Raw genomic sequence first — 18,806 nt, forward strand, 5'->3', positions numbered from 1 at the left:
TAACTGCCTGAAAATGGGGCTTTGGTGCTGAAGTATCTTTGTGGATCACACCCTTAGTCCTTAACGATTTAGTTTCTTTCTTTGGAAGTACATTAGCTCATTTTGATGCACAGGACTGACATACGCAGTTATGGACTAATAACCCAAAAATTAACTTCCTACTTCAGAGATATTATTCTTGATTAATTAGTACACTGCTTTAATTATAGCACAGCCACTCTATCCAGATGTGTCACTCAAGTCTTTTGATTACTGTGTTTCTAATTCTGCAACTTTTACTCATGTGAGTAGTACTTACTTATGAGAGCAGCACCATTGACCTCAGTGGGATCAAGCCTAATACATTTGAGACCAGGTCTCCTTCCTGCTCAGAGTGAATCAGGAATCACTTACACCATTCTTGCAAATTGTTACAAATACACTAAGTTGTCTTCAAAAAGGTGGTCTTGAGTGTAAAGTATTATTAATAGCAGTTAACATTTATGTTTTAGCAGTACTCAGAAGTCTCAGCTAGGTCACAGTCCCACTATAGTACATAGTAAATGATAGAATACAGGTAACATTCACAGTACAATACACCTTTATCCTGATATAACACGGTCGTGGGGAGCCAAAAATCCCTACCGTGTTATAGGTGAAATGCTATTATATCGGGGTAGCGGTGGAAGGGCTGCAGCGGTGATGTAAGGGGCCCTGGGCTCACCACAGCAGCCAGAGCCCCGGACCCTTTAAAGTGCTGCCCGAGCCCCACTACTGCAGCCCTGGGGTAGCGGCAGCAGGGCTCCAGCAGTGATTTAAAGGGCCCTGGGCTTCTGGCAGCAACTGGAGCCCCGGACCCTTTAAAGTGCCGCTGGAGCCCCGCTGCTACTGCGCTATATGCGAACCCGTGTTATATCGGATCGCGTTATAGTGGGGTAGAGGTGTATACACTCAGGAGCAAGTTACAATTTGGATGTAAATTCTTTTCACTCAAGCCGGACACCGTGATAAATAATTACAGTGTTAGGAATCAACCCAATCACAAGGCATGTTTATGTCAGTATTGAAATAGCTAAAGGTTATTTGGCAACTCCTAAAACTCAGGGCTGGTCTATACTGAAACTTTATATTGACATAGCTACATGTCTCTTGGGATGTGAAAAATCCACATCCTTGAGAGACGTAGGTAAGTCGACCTACCCCTGATGTAGACAGCTCGAGTCTTCCATCGTCCTAGCTGCTACTGCATCTTGGGGAGGTGAATTACTTACAGCAATGGGAGAATCCCTCCTGCCGCTATACTAAATATCTGCACTCGCGCTGTCCCTGTGCTGCTGTACTGTTTTTAAGTGTAGAAACATCCTTAGTTATTAAACCATATTTAAATGCCTACTGTTATCAGAGAAGAATTAATGGTTTACAACAATATAGGGCCCAGTCCTGCACTCTTAGCTCAGGCAGAGCTCCCACTTCCCGTGTGGATTTGTAAAATGCCTACAGTATTCCAAGAGCTTTCATGAGCGCACTTTAAAAGATGCTTTATAAGACATATTGTGCTCTAGTTTACAGAACTCGGGGCTGATCTACACGAGAAGGTCAGGTTGACCTAGCTGCATCACACCCATGAGATTCGTAGTTAAGCCAGCCTAAGCCCCAGTGCAGACAACACTAGGTCAATGGAAGAATCTCTTGAAGAAGTGGATTTACTATAGTGATGGAAGAACCCCTTCCTCACTGTAGTAAGTGTCTACACTATAACAGCACAGCTGTAGCATTTCTAGTGTAGACAGACCCTGAGATAGGGCTAGGGTAGGCATACGTCAGATAATCTGCAAGTCTTCAGAGAACCACACTGTACTTAAGCTGTTTTGGAACTTGTATTCACACTTATTGTCCTGGGACACGCTGAACCCTGAAATGCTCTGTCCTTTACAATCTTCAGTCTATAGCTGGAGAAACTTAATATCCCTGTTCATAGGGATTTAAAATGTGAGCTGGTGTATAGGTGAATAAAAGATCAGATTATTAGCCATGTCAAGCCAGAATCATGAAAGTCACATAGTAGTTTGGGATGTTTTAAAAAAATTGTTTTGAAAATTATTATGAACTTCTCTTGTGGCTAAAAATGAGGGTGATGCTTCTTGAATTAGTACAGTAATTAAGACTGTCAGTCGTAGAATAACTGAAGGTTTTTTTTTAATGGTGTTCAGACTGCCTAAATTATAGTAAATAACCGTAGTCAGTCTAGAAAGTGACAAATGCATAAATAAGCCTGGTGACAGCTGGGTCAAGATAAGCCTGGAAATCTCTCAATTTTTTTTTTTAATTTGAGATTAAAAAAAAGTCACTCTCAGGTACATCCTGCTGTGAAACCTAATTCTTGTTTATGACATCACAATCAGTTGCCATTGAGAGACTGAGGTAATATATGTAGCATTTAGAGGTCACTGTACTTGGAGCTATTGATCAATGAGGAAGAGAGCTTTTTCTGACATACACATATCTGTGCTAACTAGCCAGAGCCGTAGGGAAAGTTTACACAAAAATATTCCAAACAAGAAAAGGAAAATGGAGAAATGTGCTGGTGCATATTAGTCTTAAGCATTTTAGCTGTCCCCATATAAACTCTCTAATTATTGCCATTCGGACATTCCTAATTGAGTCAATGATGGCACCATAAAGGTGGCTAGAGAATATATTCAGTATGTCTTAACTTTTAAAACAATTAACAGTATGCTTTAATTAAAAAACATTAATTTTACAGCTTTAGTCTTCCATGCACTGCACTGTAGCAAAAGCCAGTCTGAACAGGATATACATGGCAAACAAAAAATACCCTCTCTTACCCAGGCACCTTTTGTGCATTATTGCTTACTAACACACAGGGATGGGGGAGGATATTTCTGAAACTAAAGCACAAAACAAATTTCTATCCAAAGGCAAACATGTTTTCATCTGTATAAGTAGCTGAAGCCAATGAGTAATTATGAATTCATAGTCGGTTTGATAATAGCTGTTCTAAAGAGCCTGTTTTCAGAAGCAGTGGTGTTTATAACAGCCGCCTACAGTTTGTGCTGGAGGAAGAGAGGAGAATACAATACAAATAAGAGAAATGCTATATGCATTTTTCATCTTGAATACTGGTGAGTTGGATGGCACTTGTAGGGGCTCATTTGGGGCCCATCTCAACTTTCATTTAAAAACAAAAATTAAGTCTCTAGCTCTTTTAATTGTGAACAAAGTCTGGAAACTGCAAACCAGCACAAGTGGGTATAAAACAAAGGAAAGTGCTTGCTAGGGCTGAAAGCGAGAAGCGGAGAGAGGGTTGAGAGACCCTAACGAAGCTTCCTCCAGACTCACTTTTTACATAAAATAAGAGAGTTAAGGACATATCCCAAAGAATGATTTTCCTAACCCCTCAGAAAACCATTCCTCCATCTGTGCCCACACTGCTGTAATAACAAGATACAGGGGTCAGGTACTGGTGGGTGGAGGGATAACTAAAAATTGTTTCACAGGCCAACTTAGAGAGACGAGTAGTCACATTGACTAAAGCACAAATGGAAGGCTCTCACATTCAGTGATGAGAGTGGTATAAGAGCCTGCGTAGAACAGAACTTGAAAATGCTAAGGCCAGCTCTGGTTGTCAGCGGTCTCAGCACTAGGACTGTGCTGACAGCTGCAGCCTCTGACAGCCATCTTGTGGCAGGTGCTTCCACCAGTGCTGTGGGATCTGCTCCAGTGAGAGCTCCTCTCCTGTTTCTCCCCCCACAAGCATTGCTCAGGCCAATGGAGCACACACCACATAATGCCTGCACTCCCAATCCTTGCTGCTGCTGCTTCAGCATTGCACAAGGGGGAAAAGAGAAGAGACAGGCCAAGCTGTTGCTGTGCTGAGTGGAAGTCCAGGGGCTGCTTCTGGCTGCTTCCCCACCTCACCTCGCAATGCCTACCTGCCCAGCCCTAGATCTGAATCTGAAAATCTTGGTTCCTTCCCACCTTGTCCCTGACCTGCCATTTCTACTCAGAGAAATCCCATCGCCTAACCTGGCTCCTAGTTCAGCAGCCTGGGATACCTGGTTCTAATTTGCCACCCCTACCCATGCATGCATCAGCCATGAAACCCAACCCTACCCATTAATTAAGGTAGACCACTTGCATCAAAAATCAAAAGGGAACCCCTTCTCCAAACTGCCATCCAGCAGGGAGACCTGCTCCCTACTGGACCAGCAACTCCTAGCCAGAAGCTGCAGGACATCCTGCCTGCCACTACTGCTACCAACAAGGGCTGCACTACCACCGTTGTGAGGGACAGCTGCCATGTAGATGGGCCATCTGAAGTAGCCTCTATGAGGTGCAGGGAAAACATGGTGGGGTCGAGAGGCACAAGGCTAGAGGGCAGGGCAGAGGAGGGACTGGTGGATTTGGGGGCACCTTGGAATGGATGGATTATCCTGGGGAAGCAGAAGAGAGCATTTTACCCAGGGAATGTCACATGTATCAGTGAGCTGGAAAATTTCTGAGGGAGGCAGTCATTGATAGTGAAATCATGTGCTTAAAAATGATAAGCTAATACTGCTGGTATTTCATAGTGTTGACTGTAAAGGATTTCTGGGGGGTGATTTACTAGAATTAATAAGCAATAATGTTATGTAGAAGGAACAGTTTACACGATAAGTTTACCTGCTCCCACTGAACTAAACGGCAAAGACTCCCTCTGGCATTAGTGGGATAGCTCAAGACCTTTATAATCCTACGAAAGAATCAACCAGAATCAGTAAATTCACAATAAATACAGAGTTTTGGAGACTGTCATGCTGGATTATTTTAGCTATTCATAGGGGCATTATTTAATTTCAAGGACCCCTTGGATACATCAGTGTTCAGGGTTGAAAGGGCGATGTTCTCATATTCCTCCTGAGATGTGAAGCATCTGCAGTGGTGAATTAACACTATTAAATCCTTCTGGAAATTCTTGTTGAGAAATCCATAAAAGATAGGATTGATACATGTTGAGAGCATGGCTACCAGGTGGCACAATGTGAACACTAAGTTATGGTGGCAGTTCATCAGGGCCTCATAGTTCCAGTCAAAAATGACATTAAATATGTTTAGAGGCAACCAGCAAGCTGCAAAGGTCACGACAATTGAAATGAGCATCATATTAATCCTTTTGCTCTCATTTAGTCTGCTCTCATTCTCTCTCATCCCATCCACTTTACCATGTCTCCGCCGGAGACATACAAATATCTTGAGATAGCAGATAAAAATAAAGCCCAGTGGGAAGCAATATTGGAAAACCAGCAGACTGGTGGTAAAGACCAGTCGCTCTGTGACTGATGGCCATGCCTCAATGCAAACAACTTTGTTCGTATAGAAATCGCTATGATAAGAGAGATTCTTAAAGGGTTCATCAGATAGTTGGTGGAATATAAAAAAAGGAATGGATATGATAAGGGAAACCCCCCAGATGAAGATAATTCCCCAGTAAGCGTGTAACATATTCGGCTTCCAGCCACGTGGGTTCACTATTAACTGGTGTCTCTCAACAGCAATTAATACAAGTGAGAATATGGAGACTGTGACAGACATACTTTGTACAAAGGAGCTGATTTTACACATAGCCTCACCAAATATCCAATAGTCCATCAACGTGTATGCAACTGTGACAGGAATGCACATGATGCATATCAAGACATCGGATAAGGAGAGATTGGCAATCAGAATATTTGTAACATTTTGAGCTTCTTTCTGTCTTTTTATTATAACAATCAGGCAAAGGTTTCCAAAAAGCCCCACTATTGTAACGACAGTATAAGCCGTGATGAGCAAGAAGACTGCAGGGAAAGAAGGTTGACATGAATCAAAGTGTGAAAACGGTGAGTTGCTGCTGTTTGCAATAGTTCGATTAAACAAACCCTCACTAGGATGCTGAGTGGGTTTCTCCATCATAAAGGAATCCTAAAACCATGGACATAATTTAGTATGCAAAGCCTATTTTTTGGCCCTAATTATTTAGAAGATATGTTGCTTGGAGCTTCCCAAGCCCATGAATAATAGGATTCAATCTTTATGCTTGTTCTTCATGATGCTCTGTTTGAGCAGATCTGATACTAGTACTTACAGCGTTGAAGAATCCTGAAAACAAAAGCAAATGGTAAAACATTAGTGTTTAAACCTATAAATCAAAGAGATTGACACAAGTGGCTTGAGTCTGCCTTTTTGAGGTTCTGCACTCACAATTACAGAGAATCAATAGTTCGCTTCACGCGATTCAGTAATTGCAGCATATTATAGTAGAAACAGCAATGACCACTCTATTTAAGATTTCATAACAGTTCTCATTCAAACACTCCTTTTTTTTTTTTTTTTTTTTTTTTTTTTTAGTTTCACTTTCAGGATAAAATATTGCAGGGTCAGTCTCTGCCCAAAGGTGTATATTTTTGGAAAGTTTGACCAAAAATGGTTCAGTCATTTTTGATTATCAGGAGAATAAAGAATAATGCTTCTGCCATCAAAGGGCCAAATTCAGGCCTGGCACCAATTTCCCAAAAATTATTAAGCAATGCTATAATATGCCAAAGTCTCCCTGTGACTTCATGCACAATGCTCTGTTGTTGTGCAGAAGTAATCTTAAAAAAAGAAAAAAAGGGAACAGAGGGAATGTATCTGGTAAAGCATATTAGATTAACCACCCCATGCAATGTCCTGTCCTAGAACACTACCTTTATGAAGTCTGTAGAATATGAACATCATGGGTCCAGAGGGGAATACAGGAGCAGGGTGCAATGGTTGTGTACTGGATTTCCATCCTGGATGCCTTTTTCTACTTGTATCGATGTCAAAGAGACCACTCCATTTGGCCCTAAATATAAGCAGAGACAAATATGGACCAGATGGAGGCAGCATCTTTCACATATACAGCAGTATCTTCATATGAGTGCTAGCCTCAGGTTCTCTCCTTCCTTTCCATAGGTGCATGCTTTAATATTTGCACTAATTTGGTAAACAGCACAAAGGAATCTTACTGTAGCTAAATGCAGTATCTGGTCTATAAAAACAAAGACCGGATTCTCCTCTTACTCAGGAGCGGCGCCAGGGTTTTTGGTGCCCTAGGCGGAGGTCCTTCCGCGCTCCCGGTCGTTGGCAGCAATTCTGTGGCGGCGGGGGTCCTTCCGCTCCCCTGGTCTTCGGGGCACTTCGGTGGCAGGTCCCGGAGCGAGTGAAGGACCCGCCGCAGAATTGCTGAAGACGACCCAGAGTGCGGAAGGACCCCCCGCCGCCGAATTGCCACCAAGGCTGGCAAAATGCCGCCCTCTCAAATCCTGGCACCCTAGGCGACGGCCTGGGTCGCCTTAATGGAAGCGCTGGCCCTGCTCTTACTTACTTCTGATTTATACATGTGTATGTGTAAATCTGTTGACATCAATAGACTTACACTGTTGTAAAACAGGTGCAAATGAGAGATCATGTTCAGCATTAATGAATCTATGGATTGGAAGTTAGAGACTAGTTAGAAGAGCTGAACTCAAAGCCAAAGCTCAGTGAATTTCTGGGCAGAAACCCAAGAAAGAAAAAGTACCACATAGAATGGCTGCTTGCCCATCTTTCATTCTTAAAGACTAGACTTGTCACAACCTCTCGGTACATTTACAGCCCTTGAAACAACACAGATTTGACTCACCTTAGTCCCTTTGGTGGAAGGCATAAGGAAATAAGCCTGAAGTAGTCATTCTGCATCTGTAGCAGTAAACATTATACTGTGATAGCTCTGAGAAAAAGCCAGGAAGAGGAAGCAGTATAAATTTTAAGAGAAAACAAATAGAAGAAAACTCATTACAGCAAACACTTTCATTTACATACCCCACTTTTGTAAAATGCTCTATTAGGTCATTATATTTCTTAGATCACCAAGACACAGGGATATTCAGTGGTTTGCATCATACAAATCTGTGGCTGAGCTGGGTAATGTACCAAGGTGTTGTAACGCCAAGACCCATAGGACTCTCAGGTTTACAGCTGCCTGTAGAATTGTAGGGGCAGAATTCTAGCTTGGATTGTTTTCTTCAAATACCTCTGTTTGAAATGAGTCCTGCCATTTCAGATCAGGCAACTGAGTCTAGAAGCTTGGGAAAGATCTGTCACAAGTGGGGATAAATCACTCTAATCCCAAGAAAAAGAAGAGTCTAGTGCAGGCTGGTTGGAATGAGGAATGGCATTATGACTGTACTATATGGTTTTGTATGGCCTTGCCGATACAAAGATGAGTGTTGAAGTCTGTGCTAAGAGAATAATACTAAGCTCTGGCTTGGAGCTGTACGATTGTATGAGGGAGTGGAGAAGGAGAAGCTAATGCAACCTAATGGCTGAAATAGCCTCCAGGGTCCTTTACGTGCACCCCCGCAACCAGTGAGGAAAGATAGCCACATGACAGCATGAGCATCCCAAGAAGTCACCTCTGTGAGTGCATATGCGAGGGCGTCTCTCTCAAGACTCCCAATGGGCCTTCCATTTTGAGTGATTTCAGTGAGAACTGAAGGTGTTTGGCAGCTTCCAGGATTGGGCCCCAAGTAAATTGGTGATGTGGCTAGTTGGAGAAGCAAGAAGTTGGAGAACAGGTGCTAAATTAAGCATATTCCTCTGGGATCCACTATAAATAGTGGTTGCTCTAAGCAGCAGTAATTGCCCCATTGGAGTTTTCACACACACAGCGATGTGTGTGCTGGAAAGCAAAGCTAGCCAGTAGGCGTACTGTGCAACCATGGATATGTCTACACAGCAGCAAGGAGTGAGCTTCCCAGTCTGGGGAGACAAGCTCATGCTGGTGCACTAAAATCAGCAACATGGACATTGTGGCTCAGACTCTTAAGCCCACCTGGCCCCCTGGGTTTGAGAGCCCAACCCACAATATCCACACTGCTATCTTGGTGCATTAGCTTGATCCTGTCTTCCAAAGAGTCTTGCTGCCAGTGTTAGGGTGTGTGCAGGTCACAGACCCAGGGTCTGGTTGTATGGACGGATTGTTGTCCATGAGATGATCCTCTGGATCTCTGGCCTCTGCTCGTTGCACTGACCATTCACACTGTCCGACCCCAGGTCTGGGCCCAGCCTCCTTGAAAATAGGGTGCAGTGCGAGCCTATCTATTTAGGATCCATGCACCACCACAAACAAGCCCTGCTCTGCTGTCTCCCTTACTTTAGCAGGGGAGGCTATGTGGGCCCACCAGGAGATAAGGCTGAGCCAGCTTTGTGGTGTTTTATGCATTATTTATTATGTTTACTTATTTATGCACTATTTCACGATATAATTTAACGACCTCTAATTAAACGCCAATGATTATGTATCAACAAGTGCCGCATGTCCTCCTGCTGTGTTCAGTGTGGATTCTGGGACTCCCTTGGCACTTTCTACCTTCAAGGAATGTCCTTTTAATGACCTTGTAATGTGGGCAGTTGCAGTTTATTAACTCTTTGAACACTGATTGTATTTTGTCATTGTTCCAGGAAAAAAGCTTCATTCCTCATAACTCGAAATTGTTACTGGGTTGCTTGGTAATGTGGGTTAATAAAAGTGTAATTTAGCATATATGTCGTAATAAAAGGTAATTTCAACATTCCCTCAGCCATAAGGTAATTCCACCCCTCTTCTTTCGACAGTTGGAAAAATACATAATCTCTAGCAAATGATGCCTTGGAAAAACAACTTACACCGCCATGCTGTGCAGCATGTATTAATTCTATTGAACAACATTTTTGAACTAACCAGCAGTGTTAACCTAATATTTTGCATCATTGAATTGAGACTTAGGTTGGATGTAAAATTCTTTTTTTCCCTTCAAATATTTACTAAGCGAACTAATCTCTGTAATACTGAGACACATACTTCTCATGCTACAATAACTATTTTAAAAAAGATTCATCACCATAAATAGACACAGAAGGTGTAATCGAATCCCAAATGATAAACCATTTACCCTGTTCCTTCGTTGTGGCAGAAACATTCTTGAAGCATCCAGAAACAAATGAAAGTTAAAAGTCTAGTATGAACATAAAATAAGAATAACAACACACACACCCCTATTTGAGTTTGCTGTGAGTTATGCCAAAGTTGGATATTTCCCTCCAAAGTGATTAGGAAAAGTTACAGTAAAAAAAAATCTATGATTTAAACTTGAAAGCACTACAAATGTAAAAGCTTCAAAAAGTTGCCCTGTCATCCTTAAATTTAAGAAATGGGGAATAAAATAATACTTTGAAATACATATTTCAAAGATGTTTCCCCTTCAGATGGTTTGGTATTTTTGCCATTCAGCAGGTTCATGAATGCACTGACTTCTTACCTGTTGGAAAATTCAAGTCATATTTCCATACTTCTGTCTTTAACGGATTTTCTTTTCCTTTTCAGGTGAAGTGTAACGTCAGCAAACACATCTTCTTTGTGCCTGAAGAAATCAGAAGTGCATCTGTCTGCTGCTAAAGCCACATCTAAACTTTTCTTTCTTCCCTTCCTGAGCAAACTGCAGCTTCATTCAGATTTCCAATGGAGAATTGAAGCCACCTCACTGTGGAAAGGCTGCTGAGAAATAAAACAAGCTCTGGAATCCAAGAAGAAGGAAACACCAATGAGGAGAAAGCAGGGAGGAGAGAGGACCAGTAGCCATGGGGATGATATTTTCTTTCCCCGTTTTTTCAAGCATGATCTTGAAATCTCATTTTCAATTACCTTATCTATTCTATAGTACAAATGTTTTCTTAAGACTCTCAGTTGGATTTCACACGGGTAAATATTTGCAGATGGCTTATTGCTTTTTCCCCAAGGGGGAATGAAAATACAGCCATACAGTAGACTGCTTAGAAGGAGAATACATGTTCTGTTGAAGTGACATTATTTGCCCTACTACAATTAAGACTGTGATTTTTCCATTATGAATACCCTCTATTTTAGGTATTTTATACCTGTGCTGTAAAAATTTCCTCAAGATCAAACCATAGCCCATTATCCAAGCTTGGGAAGAAATAGGATTCATGGTCATTACTGTTATTTTACAATTTAAAAACATATACAGTCATTTTTTAAATAAGGCTTTTATTACATTTTATTTATTAACTATTTAGAACTGGAGGTGATAAGGAAGGAACTTGTTGGCTCAGGAAGTGGTGCAGGGACATTGAGCTTTTCATCTTTCGGTGAATTTTTTCCTCATATTCCTCTGCTCCCCGATGCCCCCATCTCCGATGCTGTGTTGTCTTGGGGTTTTCAGTTTTGGGGAGGTAGTGACAAGAGGGAAAATTAGTCCAGAGCTAGTGGATATTTGTGTGGGGAAAGCCGCAGGCAGAGCAGATGGTTTCCTGTTAAGCTGGAGAAAGGGAAAGTAGTGAGCAAAACTTTTGGGAGAAAAGGGGGATGGTCGATATTTTAAAAATCCCACAGAATGTGATCACTGAAAAGCAGTAGAATTTTCAGAATGAGGGAGAGAAATGATGAGGCTGTATCTATGCTGCATTATAGTGGCGAGTAATAGTCTGAGTTTTTAGCACAGATTTTGTTTTGTGTTATTATGAGGATAAATTTTCCTGAAGGATTGCTAGCATTTACAGTTTTGATCAGGTCAGAAATACTCTGTAACTAGCTTTCATAATGTATTTTGGAATTTCTGCATCTGTTCCCAGTTAAACCCAAGAAATGGAACAGCACATAGAAATGGAGCATTAACTATAGATCATAAAAATTCTTAAGTAGCAACAACAAAGAAAATAAGTTAGTAAACTTTCAACAAGTATTTCAATTCCATTCAATTTAAGTTTTGGACAAAGGTTTGGGATAGTTCTTATCCAAATGAGTACTCCACTCTTACTGAATCTCTGGATTTGCATAGCCTCCTGTAGAAAGAATAAAATATATGGGGGCTGATTCTAATCTCACACTGGTTTTATACTGGTGTAATTCTATCAGTCTAATTGGATTTAATCTTGGTGTTAACTGGTATAAATAAGATTAATTTAAGTCCCAGAATTTCAAAGATGTAGTTGCTGGTGATCTGTTTGCACAACTCCCTAGGCATGGTGTAAATGGGGTATATGTCCAGGAATAGAGGGATCAAGGTCTATTGTTTTCAGCCAAATTGTGTAGTATCTGTGTTTGCAAAATAGGTTAATGAATAGCAGAATTATATTTACTTTATATGAATTTTCATGCTACTTTTAATTGCTAAATAAAAATTAAGGCAAACAGCCTTTTACAGCAGGTAGAGACAGATTGATAACTTCATGGAAGGAAAGACTACATCTATATTAGTAAACAAATTTAATCTCTGTAATCTGATAACAAATAATTAACATCCTATTGTAGGTTAGACATGCTAAGCAGGACTGGTTGTAGATGTTGGATGTAGGAACTCTACCTCTGGGGGACCCCAGCAGCTCAAGGGGTGGTCTTATAGCTCAGGACATAGTAGGAATTTGGTGAGGTGTGGGGGCAGGGGCAAGGTTCCGGGGGATAGTCAGGGGACAGGGAGCAGGGGGCAGTTGGATGGGGCAATTGGCTAGGTGTGGGATTTGGTGGGGGGGCTGTCGGGATGGGGGTGTGGATAGGGGTGGGGCAATCAGGGGACAGGGAGCGGGGGGGTTGGATAGGGGGTGGTGTTCCGGGAGGGGGCAGTCAGGGCGCAATGAACTAGGGGGTTGGATGGGTCGGGAGTTCTGAGGGGGGCAGTCAGGGGTTGGATTGGGGCAGGGCCAGGCTGTTCAGGGAGGCACAGCCTTCCCTACCTGGCCCACCATACAATTTTGTAACCCCGATGTGGCCCTCGGACAAAAAGTTTGCCCACCCCTGCCCTAGGGTATTGGTTAAAACTGCCTCTCTCACATAGCTGTGAAAGCTGCAATTCAGTAATGTATGTATATAGTTTCTGATTCTTCATGATGAAGGGAGTTACTTTGAATTTACACCAGTGTAACTGAGATTTTGCCAATGTCTTGTGAATGTCTATGATAGAGCCTGAGTATTTCTTACTAATGAAAACTATCATCTATAACACTTCAAGAAGACATGGGAAGATAAGCTAAAGTAGATGGAACACTCTCTGGTGGCCTTGCCTCTCTAGGGTGAGGCAGATTGGTCCTGCTATTTTTAAATAAAGATAAATGTCAGTCATATAAAGTCAAGACAAAAATGTGCCCTACAGAGCCTCTGCGGAACAATACATAAATGTGGCCTACGGCTAGATGGAAAAAATGCAACGACATCATACAAAACAGTAAGAAGCTTTTAATGTAAGTAGAAAAATACATAAAGAGAGATTTGCAGCTGAGAAAATCAGAGTGCAACTAGCACTGATACTGGGTCCAGACCTGAAGTTCTTCCTCAGGCAGAACTCAAAATTGTGGATAACCTGGGTGGGCCAAAAAGGCCCCCAAGCATAATTTAGAGCAAGTTACCCTAGCAGCAGTGGTCCCATAGGGACTGTACACATAGAGTCTGGTAGAATGCCATGCTATCTCCCCAGTGTCTCACCCACCTTGGTATCTGCCCTCCCTCTCCAATCACACCACTACGATGCCAGCCCTTCATTACTCAACGATTCTCTTAACTTGTGGTAAGGGTAATAAGAAGATAAGAAAGGCCATACTGGATGGTCCAATAGTCGACTTAGCCCAGTATCCAGTCTTGCAAAGTGTCCGGTGACAGATGCTTCAGAGGGAGTGAACAGAACAGGGCAATTATTGAGTGATCCATCGCCTGTCATCCAGTACAGCTTCTGGCAGTCAGAGCATGGGGTTGCATCCCTGATCATCTTGGCTAATAGCCATTGATGGACCTATCCTCCATGAATAAATCTAATTCTTTTTTGAACCCAGTTAAAATTTTGGCCTTCACATCATCCCCTGGCAACAAGTTCCACAGATTGACTGTGCGCTGTGTGAAGTACTTCCTTATGTGAATTTTAAACCTGCTGCCTATCAACTTAATTGGGTGTCCCCTGGTTCTTGTGTTATGTGAAAGGTAAATAATACTTCCCTATTCACTTTCTCAATGCCATTCATGATCTTAATGATCTCTATCATATCTCCCATTAGTTGTCTCTTTTCTAAGCTGAAAACAGTCCCAGTCTTTTTAATCTCTCCTCATATGGAAGCTGTTCCACCGCCCTAATTGTTTTTGTTGCCCTTTTCCAATTTTAATAGATCTTTTTTGAAATGGGGCAACCAGAATTGTATGCAGTATTCCAGGTGTGGGCATATCATGGATTTATGTAGTGGCATTATGATATGTTCTGTCTTTCTACCTACTCCTTCGCTGTTGGTTCCTAACATTCTGTTAGCTTTTCTGACTGTACATTGAGCAGATGTTTTCAGAGGACTATCCACAAGGACTCCAAGATCTCTTTCTTGAGTGGTAACCGATAATGTATACCCCATCAGTTTGTATTTATAGTGGGGACTATGTTTTCCAATCCTCAGAAGACCCCCATGGGAAGCTTTCAGGGTGCTTTGTGCTGCTAAGGTGGTAGCAGGTTCCGCTAAGGCAGAACTAACCAACTTGATCTGGGGACGAGGAGCTAGCCCTAATTTTCTAGTCCTTACAGTTTTGAAGAAAACCTTCCAAATGTCACTGACATACTGAGGTTGCAGAAACAACAGCTTTGAGAAAGGGGTGAGTTGGTTCCATCCAACCATAGTAATGTTAGCTTTGAAGCCTAATGATGCCAACATTGATAATTATTTCAGTGCTGATAACTTTATCAGAAACATCCCATTACAGTAATATGCTTAGCTACTGTGGTTGCACACTATAAATTAAAGATGGGAAAAGGGTTATGTCATCTAAATCCATCCCCTGGAGCTTCTGAGGTATATAGTCTCCATGCTTCGTCCACTCTAGTTTCTAATGCCTCAGAAGACAATGTTTCCACCTCTGCCCTTGGGGGACTATTCTATGGCCTAACAGAACCCTTCACTCTTGTTAAGCTTCCCCACCACTTACTATTAGCCTTAATTTTTTTTCTTTTTATTCCGTCCCATTTCTCTCAGTTATAACACAGGACTCATCGTGAATCATTAGAAGACAGCGGGTGAAGGGAAGGAAACAGAGGGGAGCCAAGGGGAAGGGAAGCAGAGAAAGAACTTCTCTGGGAGAAGAAGAGGAGAGGGACAGCAACACCAAGAGGAAAGGGGAATAGAGAACAGTCACCAGTGGAGGAAAGGGGGCAAGTGGGACCTGAGCAGAGTTCCATGATGTCTCCCCACACCTACAGACAAACGCTCTTCTATTTTCAGCATGTTCCCCTTATAATCCCCTGAGGAACCTTTGAGGGGATCAGTGTGCTCAGTTGTCTGAATAGTCTGATGCCCCCTCCCTTTTTTTTGTGTGGAGAAGAGGTCCTTATAGGTCATTCTAGTGTCACATTTGGGGATGGAAAGTAAATTGCTGTATATTAATAAAAAAGTATGGATGCTTTATGATACATTAATATTTGCATCCAGTAACAGCTCTGTTTGTTTTAGAGTGACCCCTATTTCAGCTTGGGTATGAACAAGGTAATTCAGTTTCCCCTTGAAGACCCGCTTTTTCATCCATTTTGCTGACAAATAACACCCTCCCAACCAGTACTAATTCACATTGTGTCAGCAGTCTCAACAAAGAGGCCAAGGATTTGGTGGCCATGGAGATTAAATACCCAAAGGCAGCATAGGGAGAAAAGAAAATATTTTTCTAGAAAGCTGGGACTGTCCCAAGGACAGTTGGCACAAATCTCCTAGGAGATTTCTCCAGCTCAGGGTTGGAGTGTATAGCAAGAGGCCAGACTGGGGAAGTTTGCATTGCAGATGCCTATGTTGTACCTGTAAACCTCTTTCTCTCGATACTGGACGTGCCTTCTGCCTGGAGGGTATTAATTGGTTTGGAGTGGGGTTTCTGACTGTGTGAGGGTGTGCAGAGGTTTCCTATCCCCCCCACCCCCCCCGAATCAGCACCAGTGCCACTCATTATAGGGATGAATGGTTATGAAAACCAATGCCCCAGTAAAAGAAAAAAGGTTCTCCTGATCCCAAAGGACCAAGCCCCAGACCCAGGTCAATATACAAATCAGATCTTACCCACAAATCATGCAGTTGGCAATCCTTTAAAATCTAAAATCTAAAGGTTTATTCATAAAAGGAAAAAGATACAGATGAGAGCTAAAATTGGTTAAATGGAATCAATTACATACAGTAATGGCAAAGAGTTACTTGTGCCTCTGACTTGACTAGACTGGCAGTGCCTGGCTCTCTGCCTGCCTCTGAAAATCATGGTTAGGTGGCCAGGCCCCAGGCTCTCTTGCGCAGCCCTGAGGGTTCTCGGGTGGGACTTGAACACAACTAACAAGCTGTTTTCAGAATCCCCTGAGCATCCAAAGAGACACTGAGCTCTGTTTGGCGTCTGCTGCAGCCTGCAGGCTATGTGAACCAGTGCAAGTTTGTAAAATTCTGGCATCAGCCTGTGTTTCAGCTTCCCCTTATGCAAAATGGGTTAGGGTGACCAGACAGCAAATGTGAAAAATCGGGACAGGATGTGGGGGGTAATAGGTGACTATATAGGCAAAAGCACCAAATATTGGGACTGTCCCTATGAAATCGGGACATCTAGTCATCCTAAAATGGGTATATAATACTGCATGTATGTAAAGTGCCCCGAGCTCTTCAGTGAAGTGTGCATATATGTAGGAAGTACAATAAACTATTATTATAGGCTTCAAAGGGCAAAATGTTAGTATGGGACTGATCCTGCAAACCCTCTGCACACAGAAATCCCATGGGTTCCCGTGGATGGTCTGTCTGTTGAAAAGCTAAGACTTAGTCTACACACAGGGCTTTGCACCAGGTTAACTAAACTGTTTTAAAATGGATTTACTTAAACTTGTCCAAACCCTTGTATGAACACTCTTCTACCAGTTTAAAACTGATTATAATAGCAGTTATAATCAATTTACCTAGGCAAAGTATGTTACTATGAACCAGGTTTGAAGAGTGATTAAACACAGGAGTGCTGAGAGCCACTGAACCAAACTGTAAACCCTACATATGATGGAAACCACTTCAAGCCAGGACGTATGGCAGCATGGCAGCCCCAGCACCCTTAGTTCCAGCATTATGATTACACAGGGGTTTGCACTAGTTTATCTAAATCTGTTTAAATCACACCTTTAATTAAACCACTGTAACTTAGTGTGTGGACAAATCGGGCCTATATATGAGTAGTTTTGGTAGGCTTTTACTTTGCAGTCTCTAAACAATTGAAAGCTCTTTTGAATTTGTAAGAGCTCTTTGTGATTTATACATGTGCTTCCATCATTTCTGACACTCTCTTCCAATATTGCAGTATTCTTCTCTTATTTATGCCCAGAAACTCTTGTCTTGTTTCACTGTCCTGAGCCCACTCCACTGACCGTAGCATGGCTGAAGTCTGTCATTTTTATATACTAAGAAATACTATGATCATTTCCATACTGATATACTTTTGGTACAAGATGATGTGAAAGATATGTTATTTTATGATGTCTGACGCTGGAAAAGGAGGGCACATAATATTCCATTTTTATTAGTCTTTATAAATGCCATAAAGCTGGTCTCTTACACTTCTATGCCCCCATGTGGTCTTTACATGGTACTTTTTTTTTGTAAATCGAATCATCGGGGGGTTTCGAGCCAGAGAAGCAAAACACATTTGAGTTCATCTAGGAATTCAAACTCTAACACATGACATAAAAATATTTAAATTAAAACACTGAAATATGACAATCACGTGCCCGAGTCTCCCATCAATTTGTGTGGAATCACATTTTCCTAGCTTGTATAAAAGGCCCAGGTGCTGTCTATATTAAACCAAACTATTTCTGAAATTGATGTTTAGTAATGCTAAGCCCCGGCTGGCATCAAAACAAATTAAAGCTGTGTTTACATTGAGGAAATTTACAGAAATTTTTTGAAATTTTGTTTGAACCCTTGGCAGCTCTTTTGTAGACAAGCTCCAATGGCTAGACCTGCTTTTCCCAACTTTTTAGTTAAAGCAGCTAGGGTGACCAGACAGCAAATGTGAAAAACTGAAATGGGAGGGTGGGGGGTAATAGGAGCCTATACAAGAAAAAGACCCCAAAATGGGACTGTCCCTATAAAATCAGGACATTAGGTGACCCTAAAAGCAGCTGAAAAGGAAATCTAATCAAAACAGAGCAGAAATAGTTGTTTCTGTTGGTATGTTGTCTGCATGAGATTTTAATACTGGTTCAAATGAACTGATTGGGGATGGAGATAATAAAAAATCCTATCTCAGATCTAGGAGCAAATGATGCTTGTTTGTCCAGGATCATTTGCATCATGCATGCCTGTGTTTCAGCCTGTTGAGTCCGCTTCGTAACTGGGCCTTAGGGCACTTGCGCTTCCCGGTATGCCTGTTACAGCTCTTGAACCCTTTAAAACTGGGATCTATAGCCTCAGGGAACGTGATTAGGAGCAAGGAATGATGTGACCTGCACGGAATCAAGGCAACAGACAGAAGACCCACAGAGTCAGGGGAGCCTTTGTGTGCTATCTCTCTATTTGGCAGGGAAGGTCTCTTAGCAAGTGTTAATATTATTTTTAGAGTCTCTCCCCCACCCCCCATCTTCTGTTAATAAACCAACCAAGAGACAAGGGATGTGAAAATGAACTTGAGCATTTGGGCTTTATTTGAACTGCTCTGGCTGGTGAATTTGACCACCGGCTTATATACCTCTTTTGAGAGCTTCTATCTCCTCCTACCTGAACTGTCCCTTTCCTTTAATTTTCCCTTTATCCCTTCCTTTCCCTTCCCA

The 18,806-nt window shown here is 42.0% G+C and overlaps 1 protein-coding gene across 3 annotated transcripts; it reads right to left on the bottom strand.

Annotated features, from left to right (window-relative positions):
* Positions 1 to 867: 867 nt before the first annotated feature.
* On the bottom strand, positions 868 to 10,703 carry LOC115656835 (neuropeptide Y receptor type 6-like). Of its 3 annotated transcripts, none has more exons than XM_030573992.1 (4): positions 10,320 to 10,703; positions 7,664 to 7,750; positions 6,705 to 6,844; positions 868 to 6,117 (listed from the first exon to the last, which is right to left on the bottom strand). In XM_030573992.1, the coding sequence occupies exon 4, from the start codon at positions 5,929 to 5,931 to the stop codon at positions 4,807 to 4,809; it is 1,125 nt and encodes a 374-aa protein (XP_030429852.1). In that variant the 5' UTR covers positions 5,932 to 6,117; positions 6,705 to 6,844; positions 7,664 to 7,750; positions 10,320 to 10,703; the 3' UTR covers positions 868 to 4,806. The 3 variants fall into 3 exon arrangements, with proteins under 3 accessions (XP_030429852.1, XP_030429853.1, XP_030429854.1); XM_030573993.1 differs by lacking the exon at positions 10,320 to 10,703 and adding an exon at positions 8,054 to 8,066 and having other exon boundaries at positions 7,664 to 7,748; XM_030573994.1 differs by lacking the exon at positions 6,705 to 6,844.
* Positions 10,704 to 18,806: the final 8,103 nt, after the last annotated feature.

The sequence above is a fragment of the Gopherus evgoodei genome, chromosome 8 (genome assembly GCF_007399415.2).
Source record: "Gopherus evgoodei ecotype Sinaloan lineage chromosome 8, rGopEvg1_v1.p, whole genome shotgun sequence".
Taxonomy (NCBI): Eukaryota; Metazoa; Chordata; order Testudines; family Testudinidae; genus Gopherus; species Gopherus evgoodei.